This window comes from Mobula hypostoma, chromosome 1, assembly GCF_963921235.1.
Source record: "Mobula hypostoma chromosome 1, sMobHyp1.1, whole genome shotgun sequence".
Taxonomy (NCBI): domain Eukaryota; kingdom Metazoa; phylum Chordata; class Chondrichthyes; order Myliobatiformes; family Myliobatidae; genus Mobula; species Mobula hypostoma.
Genome location: NC_086097.1, coordinates 141779215 through 141805960, shown reverse-complemented (window position 1 = coordinate 141805960; position 26746 = coordinate 141779215). Strand labels below are relative to the sequence as shown.

Here is a 26746-nt window from a genome sequence, read left to right as displayed (position 1 = left end):
CCACCCTGATAGCCACCAACACCTTTACACCCAGTCATCATTGTAGACATCTGATCAGTCTTCCTGAGAGTGAATTTGTGGAAAGTGCCTGGATCAGATGCAGTCCCACCCACAATCTGAGTATATGACTGGGATCAGTTGGTGGGTGTATTTCCAGACATTTTTAACCTGTCCCTGAAGGTTTCAGCCTGAAACATCAAATGTACTGTTTTCCTAGATGCTGCGTTCCTCCAGCATTTTGTATGTGTTGCTCAGATTTCCAGCATCTGCAGATTTTCTCTTGCTTGAAAATGCCCTGTTACCTTTGTTCTTTAGCATATTAAGATGTGCTGTAATGTTGGGTTGGGGAGTCTCTGCCTCTCTTCTCTCCACCCCACCTACCCCCCCCCCCCGCATGACTCCAAAAGGCTGTCAAGCTTATTTGTGAATATGTGCATCGAATATATAGACTAATTTATATCTACCAGCTGTGTCTCCCCAGTGACTTCCTTCACCTTACAACAGACACCCACAAGCTTGTATTAATTGACTATAGCTCCTAGAATACATTAATTCCAAACTGCTAGACCTGCTCGAACTCCATCTACAAGCTTGTAAAAGTCACTACCACAGTAAGTAGAATCTCAAATAAATGACAATTTAGAGCAGAGGAAGGAGATAAGAAAACTGGGGGCATGGTGACAAGGCAATAACTTCTCCTCGCAAATTCAGCAAAACTACAGTGCTGATCAATGACTTTAGGAATTGGGGCAGAATTCAAGATTTTTTAGTGATTTCCTGCATACAAGTATAAAGGAATACGAAATAATTGTTACTCCAGATCCAATGCAAGAACACAATAATACCAATAAAAAAATAAACACAAACATAAAATGGCTTGTATACACGACTGATTGTATATTTATGAAGTGGTGCTTTATACTTTATTGTCGCCAAACAATTGATACTAGAATGTACAATCATCACAGCGATATTTGATTCTGCACTTCCCACTCCCTGGAGCACAAATCGATAGTAAATATTAAAATTTTAAATTATAAATCATAAATAGAAAACAGAAAATGGAAAGTAAGGTAGTGCAAAAAAGCCAAGAGGTAGGTCCGGATATTTGGAGGGCACAGCCTAGATCCGGGTCGGGATCTGTTCAGCAGTCTCATCACAGTTGGAAAGAAGCTGTTCCCAAATCTGGCCATTAGGGTCTTCAAGCTCCTGAGCCTTCTCCCAGAGCGAAGGGGGACGAAAAGTGTGTTGGCTGGGTGGGTCATGTCCTTGATTATCCTAGCAGTACTGCTCCAATAGCCTGCAGTGTAAAGTGAGTCCAAGGATGGAAGATTGGTTTGTGTGATGTGCTGGGCTGTGTTTATGATCTTCTGCAACTTCTTCCGGTCTTGGACAGGACAACTTCCATACCAGGTTGTGATACACCCTAGAAGAATGCTTTCTTCGATGCATCTATAAAAATTAGTGAGGGTTTTAGGGGACAGGCCAAATTTCTCTTTCTCAGGAAGTAAAGGCACTGGTGGGCCTTCTTGGCAGTGGACTCTGCTTGTTTGGACCAAGTCAGGTCATTTGTGATACTGACCCCAAGGAACTTAAAGCTTTTGACCTGTTCCACTTGCGCACCACTGATGTAAATGGGGTCGTGCGGTCCGCTACTCCTTCTGAAGTCAATAACCAATTCCTTCGTCTTGCTGACGTTGAGGGATAGGTTATTGTCTTCACATCATGCCACCAGGTTCTTAATTTCCTCTCTGTACTCAAACTCATCATTACCCAAGATACTAGGCAGAGGAATGTTTGTACACAGGGTTACTGACAGGAAATGATAAAGTAATGGTGGTTAGGGGCGTGTACACAATCCTGTATGACGAATGGCATTGAGGTGGATGAGTGAATGCTTCAAGTTCCTCTGTGTAAACATCACCAATAGCTTGTCCTGGTCCAACGATGAAGGTAATAATGGCCAAGAAAGCACACCACACTTCTACCTTCTCAGAAGGCCAATGAAATTTGACATGACCCTGATGAACTTCATTAATTTTTTTTATAGACACACCATAAAAGGCAACCTAAGCTGATACACCACAGCTTGGTATGGCAATTTTTCAACCCAAGACAGCAAATATTTTGACATCAGAATCAGGTTTAATATCACCATAGGCTGTGAAATCTGTGAACTTAGTAGCAACTTAATACAGTACATGATAACATAAGGTTAAAAGTAAATATATTACAGTAAATATATGGGTATTAAACAGTTAAATTAAAAATAGTGCAAAAACATAATAAAAGTGAGGTAGTTTTCATGGGTTCAATGTCCATATAGAAAGAAGATGGCAGAGGGGAAGGAGCTATTCCTGAATCACTGAATGTGTTCCTTCAGGCTTCTGTACCTCCTTCCTGGCAGTAACAATGCGAAGAGAGCATGTCCTGGGTGATGAGGCTCCTTAATAATGGACGCCGCTATTCTGGATACTACAGAGGCCAGTACCCAAGCTGGAGCTGACTAACTTTACAACTTTCTGTAGCTTATTTCGGTCCCGTGCAGTAGCAGAATGCTCTCCACAGTACATCTACAGAAGTTTGAGTGCTTTAGGTGACAAACCAAATCTCTTCAAACTCCTAAGGAAATACAGCCACAGTCTTTCCTTCTTTATAGCTGCATCATTAGGTTGGAACCAGGTTAAATCCTCAGAGATCTTGACACCCAGGAACTTGAAAATGCTCACTCTCTCCACTTCTGATCTATGAAGATTGGTTCGTCTTCCCACATCTTAAGGCTGATTTATACTTCTGCGTAGTAGCCTATGCAAGTGGCCTACGCTGTTGTAGGCATTTATACTTGTGCCTTGCTGTGTCTGCATCGCTCTGCAATTCACCGCCAAAACGCTAGTTGGCGCTGGGGTTTCTATGCCACTGTGTTGAGTTTCTTCGTGTTGAAATTTAACACGAAGAAACTCAAACTTCAAACACCGGCGACTGAAACTGAAGCAGGGTGAACTTTCTGTGCTTGTCCAGCCACTGAGAGACATGGACGAGGAAATGCATTGCTAATATTTTCGGATGTCGGCAGGTAGATTTGACGATTTGGTTCATCGTCTCCAACCATTTACTTCACATCAGTGTACGCACAGTATACTCAGAGACTGGCAATCACCATTTGAGTCTTAGCTTCAGGTGAAAGTCAACAGGTTGTAGCAACTAGCTACAAACTGGCGTCAAGCACAGGGTCCTCCATAGTTTCGGAGGTCTGTAAAGCTTTATGGAAAGCATTGCAGTCAGAGTTCCTTCCCTGCCCTTCAGTCGCCCAATGGGAAGCTATTGCAGCATAGGAGGAAATGTAATGCTACCAAGCGGACCAATCACAGTTGTTGCGGTCTGAGTCGGCGCAATGTGTGGTTACAATTTTGGTGGAGGTGTGCGTCCGGCCACGACGTAGGGTATGCGGCTACACCGTACCTACAGCGTAGCTTTGACGCAGAAGTATAAATTAGCCTTTTCTCTTCCTGAAGTCCACAATCAACTCTTTCATCTTACTGACGTTGAGTGCAAGGTTGTTGCTACAACACCACTGAACCAGCCGGTATATCAGCAAATCTACAGATGACATTTGAGCTATACATAGCCACATAGTACTAATTATGACCTTCTCATGTCCTCTTCTAGCTCTCCCAAGTCCCTTTCTAAGCTCCTTCTGAGGTACTGTACAACTCTCCAGAGCCTTATTTGAACCTTGCTTCCTGAACCTTAAGTATGCTTTCTTGACGAGATGTTATACTATTCTGTCAACCATAGTTCCTTCATCCGACCCTGTCCCTGCTTCAATAGGACAAACCCATCCAGAACACCATGCAAATACTCCCTAAACAACCTCTACATTTCTTTGCACTTACAAGTTCCTGCCTAATAGCATCATAATTCTCCCCTGCCAATTAAATACTTTCCCATACTGTCTGCTCCTATCTCTGTCAGAGATCAGGAACTGTGATCACTGTCTCCCAGCTAAAGTTGCAGTCACTCACCTGGAGATTTGCTACCTGAACAGGTTCATTGAGCTTTACTGCCAAAATCTTCACATTAAAATATCTACTTGCCAGAACTTTGCCCATACCTTAGCCAATATGCATAGCTCCGTAGTTTCCTTATGGTATCTTCTCAAAATTACTTTCCAATCAATCTTTACATCAACAGCAAATCTTCAGTGCATTCATCCGAGCCATTTAGAGAGACAACAGCATTAATCTATTAATCTCTACTGTAAAGATGAAGCCACACTCAGGTTGGAGGAACAACACCTTATATTCCGTCTGGGTAGCCTCCAACCTGATGGCATGAACATTGCCTTCTCTAACTTCCGCTAGGCCCCACCTCCCCCTCGTACCCCATCTGTTACTCTTTTTAATGCACACATTCTTTCTCTCACTCTCCTTTTTCTCCCTCTGTCCCTCTGAATATACCTCTTGCCCATCCTCTGGGTCACCCCCCCCCGTCTTTCTTCCCGGACCTCCTGTCCCATGATCCTCTCGTACCCCCTTCTGCCTATCACCTGTCCAGCTCTCGGCTCCATCCCTCCCCCTCCTGTCTTCTCCTATCATTTTGCATCTCCCCCTCCCCCTCCAGCTTTCAAATCCCTTACTCACTCTTCCTTCAGTTAGTCCTGACGAAGGGTCTCGGCCTGAAACGTCGACTGCGCTTCTTCCTATAGATGCTGCCTGGCCTGCTGCGTTCACCAGCAACTTTGATGTATGTTGTAGCATTAATCTATCATATCTTTCATCTTACTAACCAAAGAAAAATACTTGCGCTTCATCTTGGTTTTATGTAAGCTATTCCATTTTCTAACCATGATTCCATGATGGTTAAAATAAAAATATCAACTTCCTGATCACCTTGAATTTTGTCCTAGTATCCCACTAATATTTTTAATAATCGTTTCCAATATTCCTTTCAAGGTATTTCCATAATACCCTCGCTCCTTTCCAACCCTAAGATCAATATCTCACATGCAGGACTTTATCAAAAATAGCCTGTCAGGTTCTTCCTCTGGTCTGCTTGAACAGAATTGAATCTCTCTGCTCATCACACGCTGACAGAATTGGAAACTCCAGAATTTTGGGAGAAATGCACTTAACTATTATATACCACACTGCTCAAAATTAAGAGAAAATGCTGACTTACCTTAAATTATTTATCTTTTCAATCCAACATCCTCCATTCCATTGAATAGCTGACCTATTCTGGATCTAGAACTTAGAAGCCAAGTATACAAACATCACATACATGCAACCATCGTGTACATGATTCCACAGGCGAGCTTTAAACAAGCGAGTCTAAATTCACTGCCGAATCTAGCATATACTGTATTAGGACTAACTGACATCAGAGAGGATTATATACACTTGCTAGATTTTATGTTAACCCTAGGATAATTTTGCTTGACAGAGCAAGGTCAAGGAAATATCTGGTTGACTGAGAACAGGTAAGAGAATCAAAGATTACAAATGACAGTTATATCCACTTCAGTAAACCAAATATCTCATGGCATGATGTATCCTATGCTGCACTACTGCTTTTTGCTTCCTTCCTTCTACAGCACTCTTCAATTCTCCTGAAACTGTGATTGAATTGACCTCCAAATTAGCAGAACACTGATTCATTCACCAATTTCTGAACAGATTAAAATTTGTCTTCTAACGACCAAAGGTAAAATCTTATTTTAAAAAAGTGACCATAACAAAAATCTGTACTTCACACCTTTAACAATTGAGATTTTCAATACCTATTTAAGATCACTTCAATAACTGAACCAAGGATTTTCTTTGATGCATCAGCTACCAAGTGCTACTGTCATTAAAAACCTTTCATTAGAGTCAACTTTACCATTGTTAGAACTGACAAAACAAAAGCTTACACAGCAACTTGAGGCCTTAAACAACCTTCACATCAATATTCTTCAAGCATCGTCACAATAAAAATTACTTGACCGCACCATTTTTCCCCACATAAAATACCATCTTTATCATGTCAACAGTGAGATATCAGACGATGAAATTTGTCATTTTGTGGCAGCAGTACATTGGAAAGACAAAACTACTATAAAGTACAAAATAAATAAATAGCACAAATATATGGAATAACAAGATAGTGTTCATGGATGGTTCAGATATCTGATGACAGAGCAAAAGAATGGCTTTACAGGCTTCTGTGCCTCCTTCAACACAAAATGCTGGAGGAACTTAGCGGGCCAGGCAGCATCTATGGAAATGAAAACTGCACTCTTTCCAGGCCAAGACCTTTCAGCAGGACGAAAGAAAAAAATTTTTTTGCAGCCTTGATGTCTTGGATGATAGTGGCATTTGGTACCTGACACATCAAACAAAATCCTTGGTTCAGTTATGGGAATTATCTGCAATAAGTAATGAAGGTCTTAATTGTTATAGGTGTGAAATACAGGTTTGTTTGTTATAGTCACTTTTTTTAAAAGATATTATTTTTGGTCGTTTGGTATTTTTTTTCTCCAATCCCGCTGAAGGGTCTTGGCCCGAAATGTCAACTGTACTCTTTTCTATAAATGCTGTCTGACCTACTGAGTTCCTCCAGCATTGTATGTGGGTGGGAAATCGTAAGGGGGAGGGGGTAGAGGAGGCATTACTGAAGTTTGAGAGATCTATGTTCATGCCATCAGGTTGGAGATTGTGTGTGTTGCTTGGATTTCCAGCATCTGCAGATTTTCTCCTGTTTCTTTGCCTCCTTCCTTGATTGTAGCAACAAGAGGTCACACCATAGATGGCAAGGGTCCTTCACCTTGAGAAACTCCCTCTTGAAGTGTTGAAGATTTATTTGATGGTAGGGAGGGTTGTGTCCAAGATGGAGATGACTGAGTCCATAACCCTCTGCAGTATCCGGTAATACTGTGCATTAGAGTCTCCATACCAGTCTGGGATGCAATCAGAAATACCTCCATGCATCTTTAGAAATTTGCAAACAAAACACATCAAATCACTTCAAACTCTCAACAAGCCACTGTTGTACTTTCTTTATGACTGCACAAATGTGTTGGTCTCAGGATAGATCCTGTGTTGATACCCAGGAACTTCAAGCTGTTCACCCTTTCCACCGCTGACCCCAAAAGCGAAACGTGTCCTCCATAATTTCGGAGGTCTGTAAAGCTTTATGGAAAGCATTGCAGCCAGAGTTCCTTCCCTGCCCTTCAGTCGTTCAATGGGAAGCTATTGCAGCGTAGGAGGAAATGCGATGCTGCCAAGTGGACCGATCACAGTTGTTGCGGTCTGTACTGCCGCGACGTGTAGTTACATTTTGGGAGAGGTGCACGTCACCCTACGGTGTAGGGATTTGCATAGGGACTGCGTAGGGTTCGCAGCTACACCGTACCTACGCCGTCGATTTTACGCAGAACTATAAATCAGCCTTTAGAGTGGACAACCAGCACCCTTTTCCTAGGGTGGAAATGGCTAAAATACAAGAGGGCATATTTTAAGCTGAATGGAGGAAAATACAGGGAGGGATGTCAGAGGTAGGTTTTACACAGAGAGTGATGGATGTGTGGAAAACACAGCCCAGGTAGTGGTAGAGGCAGAGGCAGACACATTAGGGACACTTAAGAGACTACCTAGATAAGGCACATGGATGAAAGAAAAATGAAGTGCTATGTGGCACTAGATTGAACTTGGAGTAGGTTAAAAAGTCGGTACAACATCATGGGCTAAAAGACCTGTACTGTGCTATTCTATGTTCTATGAACCTGCTCCTTCTCACCTTAAATACACGCCCTGTAGTATTAGGCATGTGAGAAAATGACATTTAAGATCATCCCTTTGATGATCTTATAAACCTCAGATCTCCCATCAACCTCCAATGACCCACAGAAAACAACCCAAGTTTGTCCAACCTCTCCTTAGACACATGTACTTTATTCCATGCAGCACCTTCTCCATAGCCTCCACATTCTTTCTGTAATGGGGCATTCAGAACTGACAGGAATACTCCAGATACAGTCTAACCAGAGTTTAATCAACCTGCAACCTATCTTCCTGGATCTTGAACTCAATGCCTCAACTAAGAAAGGCAAGCAAGCCATATGCCTTTTTCACTACCCTATCAACCTGTGCAGGGACTCTCAGGGAGCTTGGACCCCAAGATCCCTCTGTACACAGACACTGTCTAGCTACTAACAGTGCACTGTCCCTTTCATTACACCATTTTTTACAGTGTCTCAACTACTTTGGAATTGTCTGTCTTCCTATCAAAATAATTGACAATTAGTGTAAAGGAGGTCAAGGGCAGTGGGTGCAGAGAAACATTACCAGTTGCATATTCCCTTCCAACTGGAACACCATTTCAGAATTACATTTAGTGGCAACTTCATTAGGTACACCAGTACACCTGCTTATTAATGCAAATATCTAATCAGCCAATCCTGTGGCAGCAACTCAATGCATAAAAGCACGCAGACATGGTCAAGAGGTTCAATTGTTGTTTAGATCAAATATCAGAATGGGGAAGAAATGTGATATTTGTAACTTCGACTGTGGAATGATTATTGGTGCCAGAGGGGATGGTTTGAGCATCTCAGAAGCTGATCTCCTTGGGTTTTCACTCACAAGAGCCTCTGGAATTTACAGAGGACGGTGTGAAAAACAAGCACTATCTGGTGAGCAGTTCTGTGGGTAAAAATGCCTTATTAAAAGAGGTCAGAGAATGGTCAGTCTCTGACTCTGATCAGTCTCCAAGGCCAACGGAAGAGCATTCTTCAGGAGGGTGAACTATTAGAAAGACAGGTACCTGGCCGAGTTACTAAAGATCTGCGCTGATCAACTGGCTGGAGTATTCACCGATATATTTAACCTCTTACTTCAGCAGTCTGAGGTACCCACCTGCTTCAAGCAGGCTTCAATTATACCTGTGCCTAAGAAGCTATGTGATGAAGTGCTTTGAGAGGTTGGTTATGAAACATATCATCTTCTGCTTGAGAAGTGACTGGGATCTTCTCCAATTTGCCTACTGTCACAAGATCAACAGCAGAGACCATTACATTGGCTCTTCACTCAACTCTAGAAGATCTGGACAGTGAAGTTACATACATCAGGATGCTCTTTATTCAAAGGTCATGTCTAACTACTCTTACAGAGTTTTTCAAGGAAGTTACCAGGAAAGGTGATGAGGACAAGGTCGTGGATGTTGCCTACACAGACTTTAGCAAGGTATTTGACATGGTCTTGCATGGAAAGCTGGTCCAGAGGTTCAGTCATTCAGCTTTTAAGATGAGGTAATATACTGGATTAGACATTAGCTTTGTGAGAGAAGCCAGAGAGTGATAGTAGATGGTTGCCTCTCTGACAGGAGGCCTGGGATTAGTGAAGTGTCGCAGGGATCAATGCTGAGTCTGTTGTTGTTTGTCATCTATATCAACGATCTGCATGATAATGTGGTTAACTGGATCAGCAAATCTGCGGAAGACACCAAGATTGGAGGTGCAGTGGACTGCGAGGGAGGCTATCAGGGCTTGCAGTGGGATCTGGACCAGCTGGAAAAATGGGCTGAAGATGGTAGATGAAATTTAATGCAGGTAAGTGTGAGGAGTTGCACTTCAGTAAGACCAACCAGAGTAGGTCTTACACAGTGTACGGTAGGGCACTAAGGAGTACTTTAGAACTAAGGGATCTGGTAATACAAGCCCATAATTCATTGAAAGTGGCTTCATAGGCTGATAGGGTTGTTAAAGCTTTGACACATTGGCACTCATAAATCACAGTTTTGAGTACAGGAGATGGGATGTGATGTTGAAGTTGTATAAGACATTGGTGAGGCCTAATTTGAAGTATTGTGTGCAGTTTTAGTCAACTACCTACAGGAAAGATGTAAATAAGTTTAAAAGAGTGCAGAGAAATTTACAAGGATGTTGCCAGGTCTGGAGGACCCAAGTTGTTAAAGAAATATTATATAGGTATGGACTTTATTCCTTGGAATGTAGAAGACTGAGAGGAGATTTGATAGAGGTATACAAAATTATGAGTAGAGATTAGGCAAATGCAAGTACTCTTTTTCCACTGTGATTGAGTGGGACTACAACTGGAGGTCATGGATTAAGGGTGAAAGGTGAAAAGTTTAAGGGGAACATGGGGGAGAAACTTCTACACTCAGAGGGTCATGAGAATGTGGAATGTGCTGCCAGCACAAGTGTTGCATGCAAACTGGATTTCACTATTTAAGAGAAGTTCTGATAGATACATGGATGTTAGGGGTATGGTGGGTTATGATCCCGGTGCAGGTTGATTGGGAGTAGGCAGTTTAAATGATTTGCACAGACTAGATGGGCTAGTCTTGTTGCTCTACTTCCCTATGACCACAGCTTGGCATTCAATACTATCATCCCATCAAAACTAATCAATAAGCTTCAGGACCCGGGCATCAATACCTCTGTGCAACTGAATCCTTGATTTCCTCACATGCAGACCCCAGTCAGTTTGGATTGGCAACATCTTCTCTACAATCTCCATCAGCACAGGTGCACCACAGGGCTGTGTGCTTAGCCCCCACTTTACTCGCTTTAAGCACAGATCCAACACATTTAAATTTGCTGATGACACCACTGTCGTTGGCCAAATCAAAGATGGTGACGAATCAACATACAAGAGGGAGACTGAAAATCTGGCTGAGTGGTGCCACAACAACAACCTCTCATTCAATTTTAACAAGACCAAGGTGTTGATTATTAACTAAAGGAGGAGGAAACGAGAGGTCCATGAGCCAGTCCTCATCAGGGGTTTAGAGGTGAAGAGGGTCAGCAACTTTAAATTCCTCCATGTTATTATTTCAGAGGATCCATCCTGCATCCAACACATAAGTGCCATGCATTACAAAGAAGTACAGCAGCGCCTCCACATTCTTAGAAATTTGCGAAGATTCAGCATGTCATCTAAAACTTTAACAAACCTCTATAGATGTGTGGTGGAGAGTATGGCGACTGGTTGCATCATGGCCTGATATGGAACCACCAATGCCCTTGAATGGAAAAGTCTACTAAAAGTAGTGGGTACAGCCCAGTACATCAGGGTAAAGCCCTACACACCACTGAGCACATCCACATGTAGCACTGTCACAGAAAAGCAGTATCCATCATCCAGCATACAGGTCACACTTTCACCTCGCTACAGCCATCAGAAAAGAGGTAAAGGAGCCTCAGCACCCAAACTGCTAGATTTAGGAAACTTTATTACCCTTCAACCAATAGGCTATTGAACCAAATGTGATAACTTCACTCACCCCATCACTGAACTGTTCCCACAACCAATACACTTACTTTCAAGGACTCTTCAACTCATTTTCTCGATATTTATTATCATCTTTTTTCTTTCTTTTTGTATTTGCAGTTGTCTTTGCACATTGGCTGTTAATCCATTCTATGTCTTCATTGATTCTATTGTATTTCTTGTACTTACAGTGAATGTCTGCAAGAAAATGAATCTCAGGGTTGTATATGGTGACATATGTACATCGATAATAAATTTACTTAGAACTTTGGACTGGTTCAGCTGACAGGGAGGCAAGAGCAACTCAAATAACCACGTGTCACAACAGAAGAGCATCTCTGAATGCTCAACAGGTCAAACCTTGAAGTGGATGGGCTACAGCACAAGAACACACCGGGTTCCACTCCTGTCAGCTAAGAACAGGAAACTGAGGTTAAAGTGGGCACAGGCTCACCAAAACTGGACAGTTGAAGATTGGAAAAGCATCACTTGGTCTGATAAATCTCAATTTCTCTGCAACGTGCAGTTGGTAGCCAGTATTTGGCATAAACAACATAAATTCATGGATCCATCCTGCCTTGTGTCAATGGTTCAGGGTGGTGGTAGTGGTGTAATGGTGTGGGGAATGCTTTCTTGGAATACATTAGGTCCCTTAATACAAATTCGCATTGTTTAAACGCAACAGCCTACCTGAGTATTGTTGCTGACCATGGACATCAGTACTTCTGGAATATTTTCATGAAGACTGTACTGGTTCATGGTGGCAACTTGCATCTCAACAATAATTAGGGATTAGCAATGACCGCTGGCCTTGCCAAGGGTGCCCTGATAGCAAAGAAAACAATTGTTTTTAAAAAATGGCTGGGAAGTGGTTTAGAATCTCCAACAGACATAACATTATTTCCTTTGATAAAACATAGCAAAAACGTATTCCATAAAATTATCATGCTCCGAGATGATTTACAAGGTTCAAGAAATTATTACATTGATGCTTCTGATAATCTTTTCTGTAAGTGATGTAAATCAACACCTTTACCAACTCTGGCAATCTTACTAGATTACCAGCTTCCTAAAGATGGATCGCATTCTCTGAGGATGATTAAGAATGAAATTTTCCTGGATGCTAGATTTAAGGACTGGACAGCTAAAGGAATAACAGCTATTTGCAATATAATGAAAGAACGAACACTGTTCAGTTTTGAAATGCTCAAAGAGAAACACTTATTAGAAAAACAAGAAATACACATAAAAGTTGCTGGTGAATGCAGCAGGCCAGGCAGCATCTCTAGGAAGAGGTACCGTCGACATTTCGGGTCGAGACCCTTCGTCAGGACTAACTGAAAGAAGAGATAGTAAGAGATTTGAAAGTGGGAGGGGGAGGGGGAGGGGGAGATCCAAAATGATAGGAGAAGACAGGAGGGGGAGGGATGGAGCCAAGAGCTGGACAGTTGATTGGCAAAAGGGACATAAGAGGATCATGGGATGGGAGGCCTAGGGTGAAAGAAAGGGGGAGGCAGGAAGCCCAGAGGATGGGCAAGGAGTATAGTGAGAGGGACAGAGGGAGAAAAAGGAGAGCGAGAAAAAGAATGTGTGTATATAAATAACGGATGGGGTACAAGGGGGAGGTGGGGCATTAGCGGAAGTTTGAGAAGTCAATGTTCATGCCATCAGGTTGGAGGCTACCCAGACGGAATATAACATGTTGTTCCTCCAACCTGAGTGTGGCTTCATCTTGACAGTGGAGGAGGCCGAAGATAGACATATCAGAATGGGAATGGGATGTGGAATTAAAATGTGTGGCTACTGGGAGATTCTGCTTTCTCTGGTGGACAGAGCGTAAATGTTCAGCGAAACGATCTCCCAGTCTGCACCGGGTCTCACCAATATATAGAAGGCCATATCGGGAGCACCGGACCGCAGTATATCACCCTAGCCAACTCACAGGTGAAGTGTCGCCTCACGTGGAAGGGCTGTCTGGGGCCCTGAATGGTAGTGAGGGAGGAAGTGTAAGGGCATGTGTAGCACTTGTTCTGCTTACAAGGATAAGTGCCAGGACGGAGATCGGTGGGAGGGATGGGGGGACGAATGGACAAGGGAGTCGTGTAGGGAGCGATCCCTGCGGAAAGCGCGGGGGGGGGAGATGTATTTAGTGGTGGGATCCCGTTGGAGGTGGCGGAAGTTACAGAGAATTATATGTTGGACCCGGAGGCTGGTGGGGTGGCAGGTGAGGACAAGGGGAACCCTCTTCCTAGTGGGGTGGCCGGAGGATGGAGTGAGAGCAGATGTGCGTGAAATGGGGGAGATGCGTTTGAGAGCAGAGTTGTGGTGGAGGAAGGGAAGCCCCTTGCTTTAAAAAAGGAAGACATCTTCTTCCTCCTTTTACCGGTACTTACAGATGCAACTGTATGTTAACAGGATGGTTAAAAATGTAACAAAGGCAAGTAAGTACCTGTGTGATAGAGCTATTTAGAAAAGCATATAATTCAGACAACAGTAGTAGAATAATTTCAAGTGTGTATAAGGGTTTGTCAAATCTTAAAACACATTCAACTTCATACATTAAAACAAAATGGGAGAAGGAAGGAGGGCTAATAATATGAGGAAGACTGGACAATAATATGGAGGTATCAATGGAAGTGTACCAGTTCACAGAAATGGAGGGAGTTCGGGTGGAAAAACTTGGTAAGATATTTTATTACAACCTCTCAGAAATCCCATTATGATAGTAACCCCCCAGTTTGCTGGAGAAATTGTGGAAATCAAAATGCAAACCACCATCATATTTTCTGGGAATGCCCGGTTATCAAAGAGTATTGGAGTGAGATACATAATGCCCTACAAGACATCTTTAAATGTGAAATACCCTTAGAGAGTAAGGCCATATATTTTGGGTATATACCTCAAGAATGGTTGAAAAGAGATAAATATTTAATGAATGTACTGCTGGTGGCTGGTAAAAAGACCCTTACCAGGAAATGGTTATCACAAAAGAGCCCAACTTTAAATGTATGAATGGAAATTACAATGGACATTTACAAACTGGAGAAGATAACAGCATCTGTTAATCATCAGGTGGAACAATTTTATTCATACTGGAAAAAAAATGGATTAACTACATAACATCTCATAGGCCTGATTTTATTCTCACAAGTCAATGAATATGTTGTAAAAAAAAAATCACTCTCCACTCTGTACATAGTTTTCTTCTTTCGATTGTTCTTCCTTTCTTCTCCTTTCTATAAGTGTATCTGTCTGTCTAGGTACCATATCTGATGCAGACTTCAGTGACCATGGTTTTCCATATAGATCTACCCTTCATTTTTTGGATGACTTCCATTTCCTCGATGTGTAGCCATCTGGCCAGGCTTTTGATGTACATAAGCCGGGGTCTTCCTCTAGGTTTGCTCCCCTCAATCTTTCCAGAGAGAATGAGTTTTTCTAGTTCATCTTCCCGCATGATGTGTCCTAGGAATCTGAGTTGTCTTTCTCTTATTGTTGTATGAGTGATCAAACTGCTTGGGCTCTTCTGAGAACTTCATTTGATGTGTGTGTGGTCCATGATATTTTTAACTTTCTCCAGTAGAACCATAATTCAGCTGCTTCTAGTCTCTTTTCCATTGCTGGAGAAATGGTCCAGCATTCACTTCCATAAGTCAGGATAGAATAAATGTAGCACCGCAGTATTCTGTTTTTAGTGTACGTGCTCATCTTTCTGTCTGTTAACATGGTCTTCATTTTTGGAAAGCTTCTTTCGCCATTGCTATTCTGTATTTGACATCTGTGTCGCACCTGCCATCACTTGTTATTAGACTGCCAAGATATTTGAATTTGTTGACTTGTTTGATGTTTGTATTTCCGATCTTGATCACACATTGTGGGACGTTTGTCGTTCTGGAGATGACCATGTTATGTCTTCTTGGTGTTGATTGAGAGGCCTCTGCGATTACTTTCTGCTGCCACTATAGTGAGTAGTTCTTGAAGTTTTGTTTCCGAGTCAGCTATTAGTACGATGTCATCAGTATATCTGATGTTATTTATATTATGACCTCCAATTGTGAATTCTTTGATGTCTTTGATACTTCTCAAGATATTTTCACTATACAGGTTGAATAAGTCTGGCGAAAAGACACAATCTTGCCTGACTCCTCTCATGATATTCACATACTCACTCACTTCTCCTTCTATTCTGATGGATGCTGTCTGGTCCCAGTACAAGTTTCTTAAGAAACGTATATCTTTCCCATCTATGTCAAGATCTTGAAGCATTTCCAGAAGATCTTGCTGTCTGACAACAAGAGAAAATGAAGAATACAAACAACTTGATAAGACAATAAAAAGAAAATGCAGAGAAGCTAAAGACAGATGGCTAAATGAGAAATGCTCAGAAATAGAAATGATACAAACCCATAACCCTGGAACAAAGTTGATGCACAATAAGATTAAAGAACTAACGGGGAAATTACCTTGCTCAGCAAGTGGATGCATCAAGGCAAAAGATGGCAGCTTAATTATGAACAAAAAGGAAATCCTAAACAGATGGACAGAATATATAAAAGAACTTTTTGAAGACCAAAGAGGAGAAAAACCGAACATAAAGAATCTTGAAGGACCTAGCATTCTAAAATCAGAAATTCAAGCAGCCGTAAATAAAACAAAACATAACAGAGCAACTGGTCTTGCAACATCGATGTTGAAATGATACTGGCCTTAGAAGATTTTGGAATAGAGAAAATAACAGAAAAAGCAAATGAAATCTATGATCATGGGGAGATACCTGATGATTTAAGTAAATCAGTGTTCATCACACTTCCAAAGAAAGAGGGAGCAAACAGAATGTGAGTTACATCGTACAATAAGCCTGATGAGCCACGTGGCAAAAATTATTCTCAGAGGAATCATGATGAGAGAAAGACGCTGTATAAAACCAGAAATCAGTAAAGAACAATGCGGCTTTGTGGAAAACATTGGAACTAGAAATGCAATTTTCATGCTACGAATGATCTGTGAACGAACCATCCAGGTGCAAAAAGACATCTACCGATGTTTCATTGACTACAAGTGTATACCTCAGATAAATATTATGTGGAGATTTGTGACAAATGTGATTATATGATATATATGTACAGTATCTGAAATACATTTGTTTGATGAAATTCAATAAAAAAAAATTTTTTAAGTATGTAATTTTCTCAGCAAATTCACAACTTCTGTGAAACAGATTTCCTACTCCAACTCTTCAATCTCCAAAACACCACCATAAAAAGCTCATTGTTCAAGAACTAACACCCACATGATCCATCCAAGCACTTAAGAAAAAGCAATTCATGTAATTACACATAGAAATAATAGCATTATTACTTTAACTGTCAAAACTTATTTAAGTTCAAGCACTGGCCAAAACTGACAAACCAAAGGACAGCATTAAACATGATTCCCCCTGCCAGGAAGCTTAATTCCTAGAGTTTAAGGATTTGGCAAGAACATTATAGAGTAAGTGTAATTTTACCAAGTTCTCGCCATCGTGGAAGTGATTTTGTTTTTTTTTAAAAAGAGGATGTAGATAAATTTCTGCAAAAATCAGGAAATCCATAGTTATAGGGAACTGATAGTGAAAAGATAGAACCTCAGATAAGCTATGATCACATTAAATGATGGGACAAGCTTGAAAGGCCAAATATCCTACTCCTGCTCCTATTTTAAGTTCTTAAGTTTCTTTAGAAAACACAAGTTACATCATCATATATCAAACTGATTGGGGGGGGAGGGGGGGAAATAGAGAAATTAGATCGGTTGACCTGCCAGAGTGATAAAAACTATATCAGAAGTCTGTTATTCAGGATAATGTATGTAGATTGTAAGTTCTAATAAGTAACAAAAGACAATATACATTCTGAAAGGGTAGTCCATACCAGAGAAACATGACTGCACATTTTGTGGTAACCATACACAGGAAACATCAAGCACCCATTTATACTAATCGCATTTTATTCTCTCCACAATGCTATCAACTACTCAACCACACCCCCCCCCCACCACCACCACCACCCCCATTAGCTTGGTAAATTTCAAGTCATTATGGGAAGGAATGTAGATAGTCCAGAAATCAATTGTCTAAATTGCAGGAAGACCGGTTTCGATAACATTAGACAGGACCCAGCAATCATAAACATGGAGCAGCTACTTGCAGATTAGCAGGACCACTTAAAAAAAAAATCAAATGGTGAGAGCATTCAGGGTCACACAAGGTTCATGGAACCTTGGATGTCAAGGGATAGCGAGGTGTTGATAAATGAAAAAAGGAAGCAATAACAGGCATTGAGCACTGAAACCAAGAGAAGCATTTCAGGAGTGTAGGAGTGCTCAAAGAAACTAGGATGAAAGGGACCAACAAAATGTCACTGCCATGTAAAACAATGAAAAGTGCAAGAACATGGCAATGGAAAGAGTGGGACCCATTAGAGGACTAAATAGCAATCTGTACATGGAACCAATGCACATGAGTAAGTTTTTAAATGAATCTGTAGTTGCTTCAGATATAGTATATGAAGCTTTCAGTTGGGAAAAATGAAAGTCTGGAACAAAAAAATATAAAATCAGAGGAAGTATTAGAAGTCACAGCAGCCATAAAAGGCTGATAAATCCCCAGGGCCTGACAAGATAAATTCCAATATTCTATAAAGGCAACGAAAAAGTCAGCCAAGACTCTGTTTGAAATACTCGAATCTTCACTGGGTACAGATGCCAGATGAGCATAAAATAGCAAATGTGGAACCGTGAGGAATGATGTTTCATTTAGCTGTGTATCTAATTATGGTTGAAATATAATAAACCTGAACTTGAACTTTATTCAGTAAGGACAGAAGAAAGACAGGTAATTATAGGCCAATTAGGTTGACGTCAATAGTGAAGTTACTGGAAAAATATTGGAAAGAATTAATCAAAACAGATAAAGATTAGGACTGAACAGGGATAGTCAGTGCAGTTTTGTTGGTGAGAAATCCATTTGACTAACTTAATTGAATTTTATGAAGAGGAAACTATACTGATGAGGGTTATGCATTTGATGTGGTCTCCAAAAAAGGCCTACGAAAAGGTCCCATAAAAAGGCTGATCCAAAAGGTTAGAATCCAAGGAATAAAAGGTAGGTTGGATAGCTGCATCAAAAATTGGTTTAGTATAAGGAAAGGGAGAGTGAGAGTAAAAGCTTACTATTGTGATTGGAAGCTGATGACCAGTGGTGTACAATAGCAATTAGGTCCTGGGACCCTGATAATTTATTTTATGATAGTGTATTCTGTTTAATTGGGCCTTTGGTTAATTGGGGCAGCTGCTTATTTAGGACAATTCTTAAAAAACAAAACCTCAACGAGAAAATATCCAGGATTCCCTTTGTTTATTTAGGACACCGTGCCACTTAATTGAGGCAAGAGACTGTTGCCGGACCTTTCTACTAGTGTCAGTCGCGTGCATGTAATGTAACAGTTAGTACACCACACTATCTCCTTGCCCACCCACCACCTCCCTCTGGTGCTCCTCCCCCCTTTTCTTTCTTCCATGGCCTTCTGTCTCTTTCACCAACTTACTTCCCAGCTCTTTACTTCATCCCTTCCCCTTCAGGTTTCACCTACCACCTTGTGTTTTTCTCTCCCCTCCCCCGCACCTTTTAAATCTACTCCTCAGCTGTTTTTGTCAAGTCCTGCTGAAGAGTTTCAGCCCAAAACATCAACTGTACCCTTTTCCTAGATGCTGCCTGGCCTGCTGAGTTTCTCCAGCATCTTGTGTATGTTGCATGCATATCAAACACCATGTTACACATTTTTATGGTGTTATTGGTTGACAAAGGATGCTATTGTTGACAAAAACATACATCACCAATGTGGTCGAGAAACAGAGACCCATGCAGCACAGAAACAGGCCATTTGGCATACTCAGTCTATGTTGACCAATCAAATGCTGATCTAAATATTCCTTAAGTGATGTAAACCAAAGCACCTTTGTACCTCAATACTTTAATACCTTACGGCTCATTGTCATATCTTTATTAGTCCTCCCAAAGTCCTCACCTCACACTTATCAGAATTCTGACTGCCTTTCCCCTGACAATATTACCATCCAGTCAACAGCACGCTGCAGTTTATGATTATTCTCAACACCATTAATCTATAGACTAATTATGCCAATATTAGTACAAACAGCCATAAGAAACTATTTTGCCTTCATTCGTTCATTCTGATACCCAGTACAGGGTTCCTTCAGAGTCCTAATTCAGAATCAGATTTAGTATCATTGACATATCAGGAAATTTGTTGTTTTGTAGCAGTACATTTCAACAGCTAGTAATAAAAATTATAAATTACAATAAAAAGTATATATAAAAAATAAAGTAGCACAAAAAGAGGGGGAAAAAATGAGGTAATGTAAATGGGTTCATTGTCCATTCAGAAATCTGATGGCAGAGGGGAAGTTGTTCCTGAAACAATGAGTGTGTCTTCGTGGCAGCAATGAGAAGAGGGCATGTCCTTGGTGAATGGGGTCCTTAATGATGGATGCCACTTTTTTGAGTCATCAGCTTTTGAAGGTGTCCTGGATGCTGGGAGGCCAGGGCTCATGATGGAGCTGGCAATTTTCTGCAGCTTTATCCAATCCTGTGCAGTGGCCCCTCCATTCCAGACGGTGATGCAATCATTTATAATACTCTCCATGCTAGATATACAGTAATTTGCAAGTGTCCTCTGACATACCAATTCTCTTAAAACTCCTAATGAAATATAGCAGCTGTCATGTCTTCTTTGTAATCTTTCTTTCCTTATTTCACTGTAATACTCAATTCTGGGATGGGTTACTGGGTTCGGGTTGCTTTAGAAATGGCTTTGATTAGATCAAGATAATCAGAAAAGAGCTGAACTTAAACAAGGTGAAAATATGAATTCCTTAAGTTTAATTAAATAATTTATCTTCATATGTACATTTCTAGTTTTGAGGAAAAACTACCAAATTGCAGCTAATATATTTGAAGGTCCTTCGAGTTGACTCTTGGGTCAGGAATCACTTGATTGCATTCACAGCATTGGTCCTCTGCCATCTTCATTTTCCAGGTGGAAAGAGTTCTAACAACTGCTTTGCTATGCAAAATCAAAGCTCAGCTCTACTCAACATGCTCAAGTTCCCAAAAAGAGTCAATGCATTGTGATCAGCAAAACCACAATGGAAACAGACCACGTTCCTGCAAAATTAATAATGACAATGTCTCTACATGGCAATAGAGTACAATTAGCTAAAACATGCAAATGGATTTTACCTTGGTTATATTTATCAGAAAATTTTTGACCAAAAATAACTTTTCATTTATCTTAGCAAGATAAACTTGGGGGAATAAATTAGTGTTTGAAATTATGAGGTTACAAGAAAAAAATGCCAGCTTTCAATAAATCATTGGAATAAAGACAGTTTACATAAGCAAAACAATTCTCAAAATGATCATCTTGAAACTTTAATGTCATTTGCTGCATCATATCATCTAGTAAGCACATGCTGATTCCCATGATTCCATGAGGAAAGCCATACACATGCATTCCAAACAGGAACACTCCCTCATCAACCTTACAAGACAACAGCTGTAACTGCATTAGGACAAGAGCTTAACTTTTATATTTCAATGTTGCTCTTCAGTAGCTAAACAGTCTATAGAGCATGATGAAAGAGTGGGACTCAAGATTGTCTTCTGCATTGCTTTATGAATCCTTTACACAATGATCTATTATTTACAGATTAAAATCAAAAATCAATGAAAAATTTGGAGCTCACAGAACTCCAATGAGGACTTTAAACATTTAGTTATTTGCACTAATAGTTTTAGCTTCAAGTGACTGAGGAAATATTATTATGTGACGTTAAAGATCAATGTCAACTGTTTTGGACAATATTGAGGGAATGCAGCACTGCCAGTGGGCAGCTTCTTGCAAATGATATCTATCTATCTATATCTCTCCCTCTCACTCTTTTGTGAATGCTGAAGACCACATTGATATTTATACAACAGGAAAATATGAAACTCCAAAATTTATCCCTCGTTTATGTTTCTAAAACCAATTTAGAAATTCAGTATTAATGGGAGCTTGTTATATTATGACTAGCTGTCATATTTCCCAAAATACTGAAGTACTCTTTGCAAGATCAATCATGTTTTAAAAGAACATTTTGAAATGTAATAAAGTGAGGTGAAAAGCACTATACAGACCCAATTCACTGTCTTTTTATACCAACTCAGCTGTAATATATTTAATTGGTGCATGATGCACACTTCAAGAATCTTTCACTTCTACTTCCCATAGCACAGTTGGGCCACACTTCAATGCTGTTGGTGGTTGAACATCAAATTTCAATTATCCTCTGATTCAGTGAGCATCTTAATGGAAGATCTGCCACCAAAATTACATTACAATGAAGGAGAAAGAATTATTCAAATTAATATTTCTCAGCTGATCTGCAGACCTGGCCATCGATTGGCAAATGATATGAAGATATCATGCAAACTTTCTAATTAAAATTCAAACTAGCTCAAAATAAGTGAATAAAACTCTTTAAATAAAAAGGATAAAAGGTGTACCTTGAAAATGAAGGATCATTATTTATTTTAATCTTGCAACAACTAAATCCTAATGTGTATAATCAAAGGAATGAAGAAACACTTAACAAGAAATTGGTCAATACACTTCATTCACAGAACACACCTGGCAGTCTTGCTAAAAAGCACACCGTTTTTAAAATGCAAAGCACTATGATCATTATCCCAAAAAAATTGCAAATATAACTTTTCTCAAAATAGTGCAGCAGAATAAGTTAAATCAGGGCAAAATTGATAACTCAACCAGGCAGATGTCAACCTGTGCTAAATAAATTTGTAAACACAAGCCAAAAATGAATCAATTCTGGTAAATTAAGGAAACATAATTTAAGGACTATTTTACACAAGCAAGACCAAAGACTGTTGAATATACAGGCAAACAAGATACCACTCAGTAAACAAGACAAAATTCAAGTTCTGAGTGTCAAAACTCAGAAGATTGGAGTCTAGCCCAAGGTAAACTCAAAGGTTATCAGGTCTGCCTATTGCCAAACAGGAATAAAACGAGATTTTAATTCACCACTTTCAGCTTCTTCAATGATTGAATTTAATTATCATTGTACCTCTCTAGACTTGCAATACAATTTTAAAGTCAGGAAAACGAGATGATTAATACTGACAGAAAAACAAAAATGTCAAAACAAGCATTTAACACGCCTAAACGATTAATACCCTGCTACTCTATTGGCACTGGTATTATAAACTTCAAAACATATTGCTGCACTGTGGAAGGCTTATACAACACAATCCATTGATTAATCCTGTGACTGGTGGACATGATTCAGAGCATCCTGTTACTTCAGCAACATTAAAAGCAACAGACTAAAGCAGACCTTCCAACTCAAGTCAATGGGGATGCACCCAGAGCTTCTGCTCAAGATACATTCCTATCCAAGTCCGAAGTCCAGATCTCATCTACTGGTGTCTTTGACAAATTAATAGCAAGAATAAAACATTTTTAATTTTACAAACTCTAAGATATTGTGCATTTTAAAGACATGATTGCTTCTTTAATCTTAAATTGAAATGGGAAAGTACATTCACAAAACCAAATGATAAAAACAGCCCATTATACAAGTCAATACCTCTTTACTTACAGAATTGCATGCCGATACTCCAATTTTGCATCATTTGTACCATCCTCTTCCAAATCAGTCTCACCCCCTGAGCTGCTTTCTGTGGCATCAGAATCAAATGCTCGCTCAGAAGTTCTGAGTTTTGCAGTCACACTGGACACCAATTTCAGTAGATCCTCAGAGATAGCTCGATCTTTCACAAAACCAGAGAAAGTATCCCCATTCAGTGAAGATAGTAAACATTTATTGCTCTCCCCAAATCCGAGGGAAGAACTAGAACAGGAATGAACACCATCAGCATCTACTTCTGGATCCGTCCTTGGAAAAGTACTCCTCTGCAGGTTGCCACTCCCATGCAAAGTGCTTGCATATTTATTATTAGTGCTACTACAGTTATTAATAAGACTTTTGGTGAAAGTGGAAGAAAATTGCTTTAGACTATGTCCCACCAAACCTGCTAGCTGCTGCTGGGCATGGCGCTCCACCTGCTTAGCTTGCACAACTTGCAAACGCTTGCAGAGTCGATGAGCCCTGGTCCTGATCTCAGCTTGTTTACTTGCAACTACTAAACTCTGAGCACTCACCTCATCCTGGCTAACATTAAAATTATTCTGACTGCTAGCAATGCTGAGACTGTTATGGTGGTTAGTCGTGTTTGTGCTGATGCTCTCAGGAGTATGTTTTTTTGTTTTTTGGGTCTCAGTCCCCAGACAATTTAGATTTATCTCGCCGCAGTGTGGTTTGAACGAAACTCCCACCGGTTTGGAGCCATGAAGATCCGCTCGACATCCATACTCGAGGTTGGGGATTTTGCCGCTGCCTTTCGTCAGCAGGCCGAAATCAGTTGCAGAGGTGTTAGTACTTCTTTGCAGCCTGTGCCAGCGTCTTTTATCCGAGTTTCCCTTTCCAGGCGAGGCCGAATTTAGCGAGATGGCGCCGTTGCTCCGCTGGACGCCACAGCCGCCCACCGCTTTGTTAGTGCCATTCACCAGGCCAGAGTCACAGCTGAGACAAGGCGTTTCTTTCATCAAGCCATTGCCGCTGGTGCTCGAATCCGTAACTTTACCCATCTCTTTCTCGTCGCCCGTGGCACAGAAAACTCCATCAGAATTCATTCTGTCCTGACGCTTGCCGTAAATCTGCGAATCCCCCCTATTTAGGCCGAGGCCGGGGGCTTCCGTACAACTCACCCGCCTCTGTTGCAACTCGCCGGCCTGGTGGTGGCGATGGTGCCGCCGGTGAGGAGAATGGTGGCGGTGGTTGTGATGGTTGTGGTGATTATAAGTTTTTGTCTCAGGCTCTTTCGCTCCTCCCTGAACGGCCACAGCGCAACTCTCGCCGTGGTAAAAAGGCTCGGTCTCCGGGCGCCGCCGCACTCTAGTCGGCCGGGCCAAGAACAGAGAGTCCATACGGCCGACGGAAAAATATAAAGGGTCGGCGAGTTTTTTATTTTTATTATTTTCCTCCCCTGCGTCTTCGTCTAAAGTGCCATTAGAGGCCGCAGATGAAAGCGGCGAAGACGAGGGCAACGAGAACGCTGGTGAAGAAGACGACGACGATAGCGGCGGCAGTGATGATGACGACACCGCCAAGTTGAGTCCGTGGTGCTGCTGCCGCGCTTCGCTAGTGCTTTCACTCACAGCCGGTGAAGCTATTCGCTTCAAGCGACCGGCGGCCATCTTGTTTCCTAGCTCTCCCTTCCCCCACCCTCCCCTGCTCCCCTCCCCCACCACAAAATGGCGGACTTGTTGGGTCACGGGGAAAAAGCGCGCGCGCCCACAACACCAACGGATGATCGTAGTGAAATTAAGGAAAATACTGTGTAAAAGGCTTTTATGCCAGGTCTTCTTCATTCGTTTAGTCGTTTATTATTCTATCCCCTTAACGTAATACTCAAAACTCCAATGTAAAATTATTCTAAAGGTGGGTTGTTTAACCCGCTTGCGCTATTACTAAAAAGAGTGGAATTTAATTTAAAATACTTCGTATTCAAATAGTAATCACGTTCAAATTTTCACGTGTACGAATTAATAAAAACACTTCAACTATAGCTAAGCTATATATAGTACGGGCTTGCCCCAAAAGTTATAACTGCCGTGTAATGCGGGTTTTCTCGATATTGCTTCCGTCCTCGTTCACAAAATGAGCACAGCTGTGGTGATTCTCAAGCTTCTGGATCACGTCACTACGAAATGTTTTAAACAATATATAAAATCTCCCCCCCCCCCGCCACATCAATGTGCTCAGGATTATCAAAGGTACACCAAGGTATACGTCAGTGCAAAGGACGGACATTTAACCACAACAACCAACATTCCTGAACCACGATCATTTTAACTGCAAACGATACAAAGCTGTGAATAGCTCTAAAAAAAAAGTACGAATAAACTGGTATACAATTTCCATTTTCTGACAGATGAAAAGGAACTCAGAATAGTAAATCTTATTTCTAATAGATATTCATATGGTATAGCAACAACAGTGAGTCATTCGGATGGTCAGACCTGTTCTGCACTACACAATGGAGAAATACGGGTGTAAGACATGCATCTCAAAGAAAATTAATACTTTGATATGAGCAAAATTAACAAGCAAAGCAAAATAGAAGACACTGAGACATAGCAAATCCCCTTACTAGATGTTTCTGTACTTAGACTACACAGAAAATCAAATATTGCAGGTGTCCCAAATAAAATTAGATAAAGTTGATTTGATACCTACTCAAAAATTCTGTATTTAACCACACTATGTTGACCAGTTGCGTATTAGTAGTCAGATTGCAAAGTAGTAATGAAGGTACAGTACTCTAATTTGGGATAGCCTAGATAAAAACCCAGAAGATTTTGTAATCAAAGGGAGAAGCAACAAAAGTCTAATGGAGACAAACATTACATTTATATGCATAGTTGACTAATGTATTGGATGGGGGTAAACTATGAATGATAATTATAGATATAAAAGGCAAGTGATAGTTCTTTCCAAATATATTTACAGCATTCAAACATTGTTAGGGCTATTGATTTTGGTGCCTCTAGTCTTGTTTATTCACGTTCTTAAGCAATCGGGCAAGGAGTTTCAGAATTCAGAAATGGTAATTCCAGTTTAGGATAGTCCAATTTGGACAAAAAACTGCAGCTACTAGAGTTACTTCTTGATGCTAGCTGTCTTTGTTCTTCTTGACAGTAGATGTTGTAGGTCTGGGAGATCCTATTAGAATGGTTTGACAAGTAACAACATTGCAGTTTATTAGGGGGACCTTGCAGCTGATGTAAATTAATCATGACAGTTGTGACTGTTTAGACCTGTAAAAAGTGAAATGCTTTAGACCACAAGACACAGGAGCACAATTAGGCCACTCAGCCCATCAAGTCCATTCCAGCAATTCCATCATGGTTGATTAATTATCCTTCACGGTTGATTAATTATCCTTCACAGCCGCATTCTCCTGCCTTCTCCCCATAACCTTTGACGCCCTAACCAAAAACCTATCACTCTCAGCTTTCTATATACTCGATGACTTAGCCTCCACAGCCATCCATGTCAATGAATTCCTCAGATTCACAACCCACTGGCTAAAGAAATTTCTTCTCATCTCTGTTCGACATGGACACCCCTCTATTCTAAGGCTGTACCCCCTAATCCTAGACTCACCCACAAAAGGAAACATCCTCTCCACATCCACTTTAACTCGGCCTTTCAATATTAGATAGATTTCAATGAAATTCCCCCTCACTATTCTAAACTCCAGCAAGTAAAGCCATCATATAGTCATCATA

At 40.8% G+C, this 26746-nt stretch overlaps 1 protein-coding gene across 1 annotated transcript in view; it reads right to left on the bottom strand.

Moving 5' to 3' along the window:
• Positions 1-25143, bottom strand: part of LOC134351061 (KAT8 regulatory NSL complex subunit 1-like) — a 173342-nt gene extending 148199 nt beyond the window's left edge. Inside the window, exon 1 of the mRNA XM_063057102.1 lies at positions 22992-25143. Coding sequence (XP_062913172.1) covers positions 22992-24823 — 1832 coding nt within the window. The 5' untranslated portion in view covers positions 24824-25143. The remainder of the gene's footprint in view (positions 1-22991) is intronic.
• Between the last annotated feature and the right edge of the window lie 1603 nt (positions 25144-26746).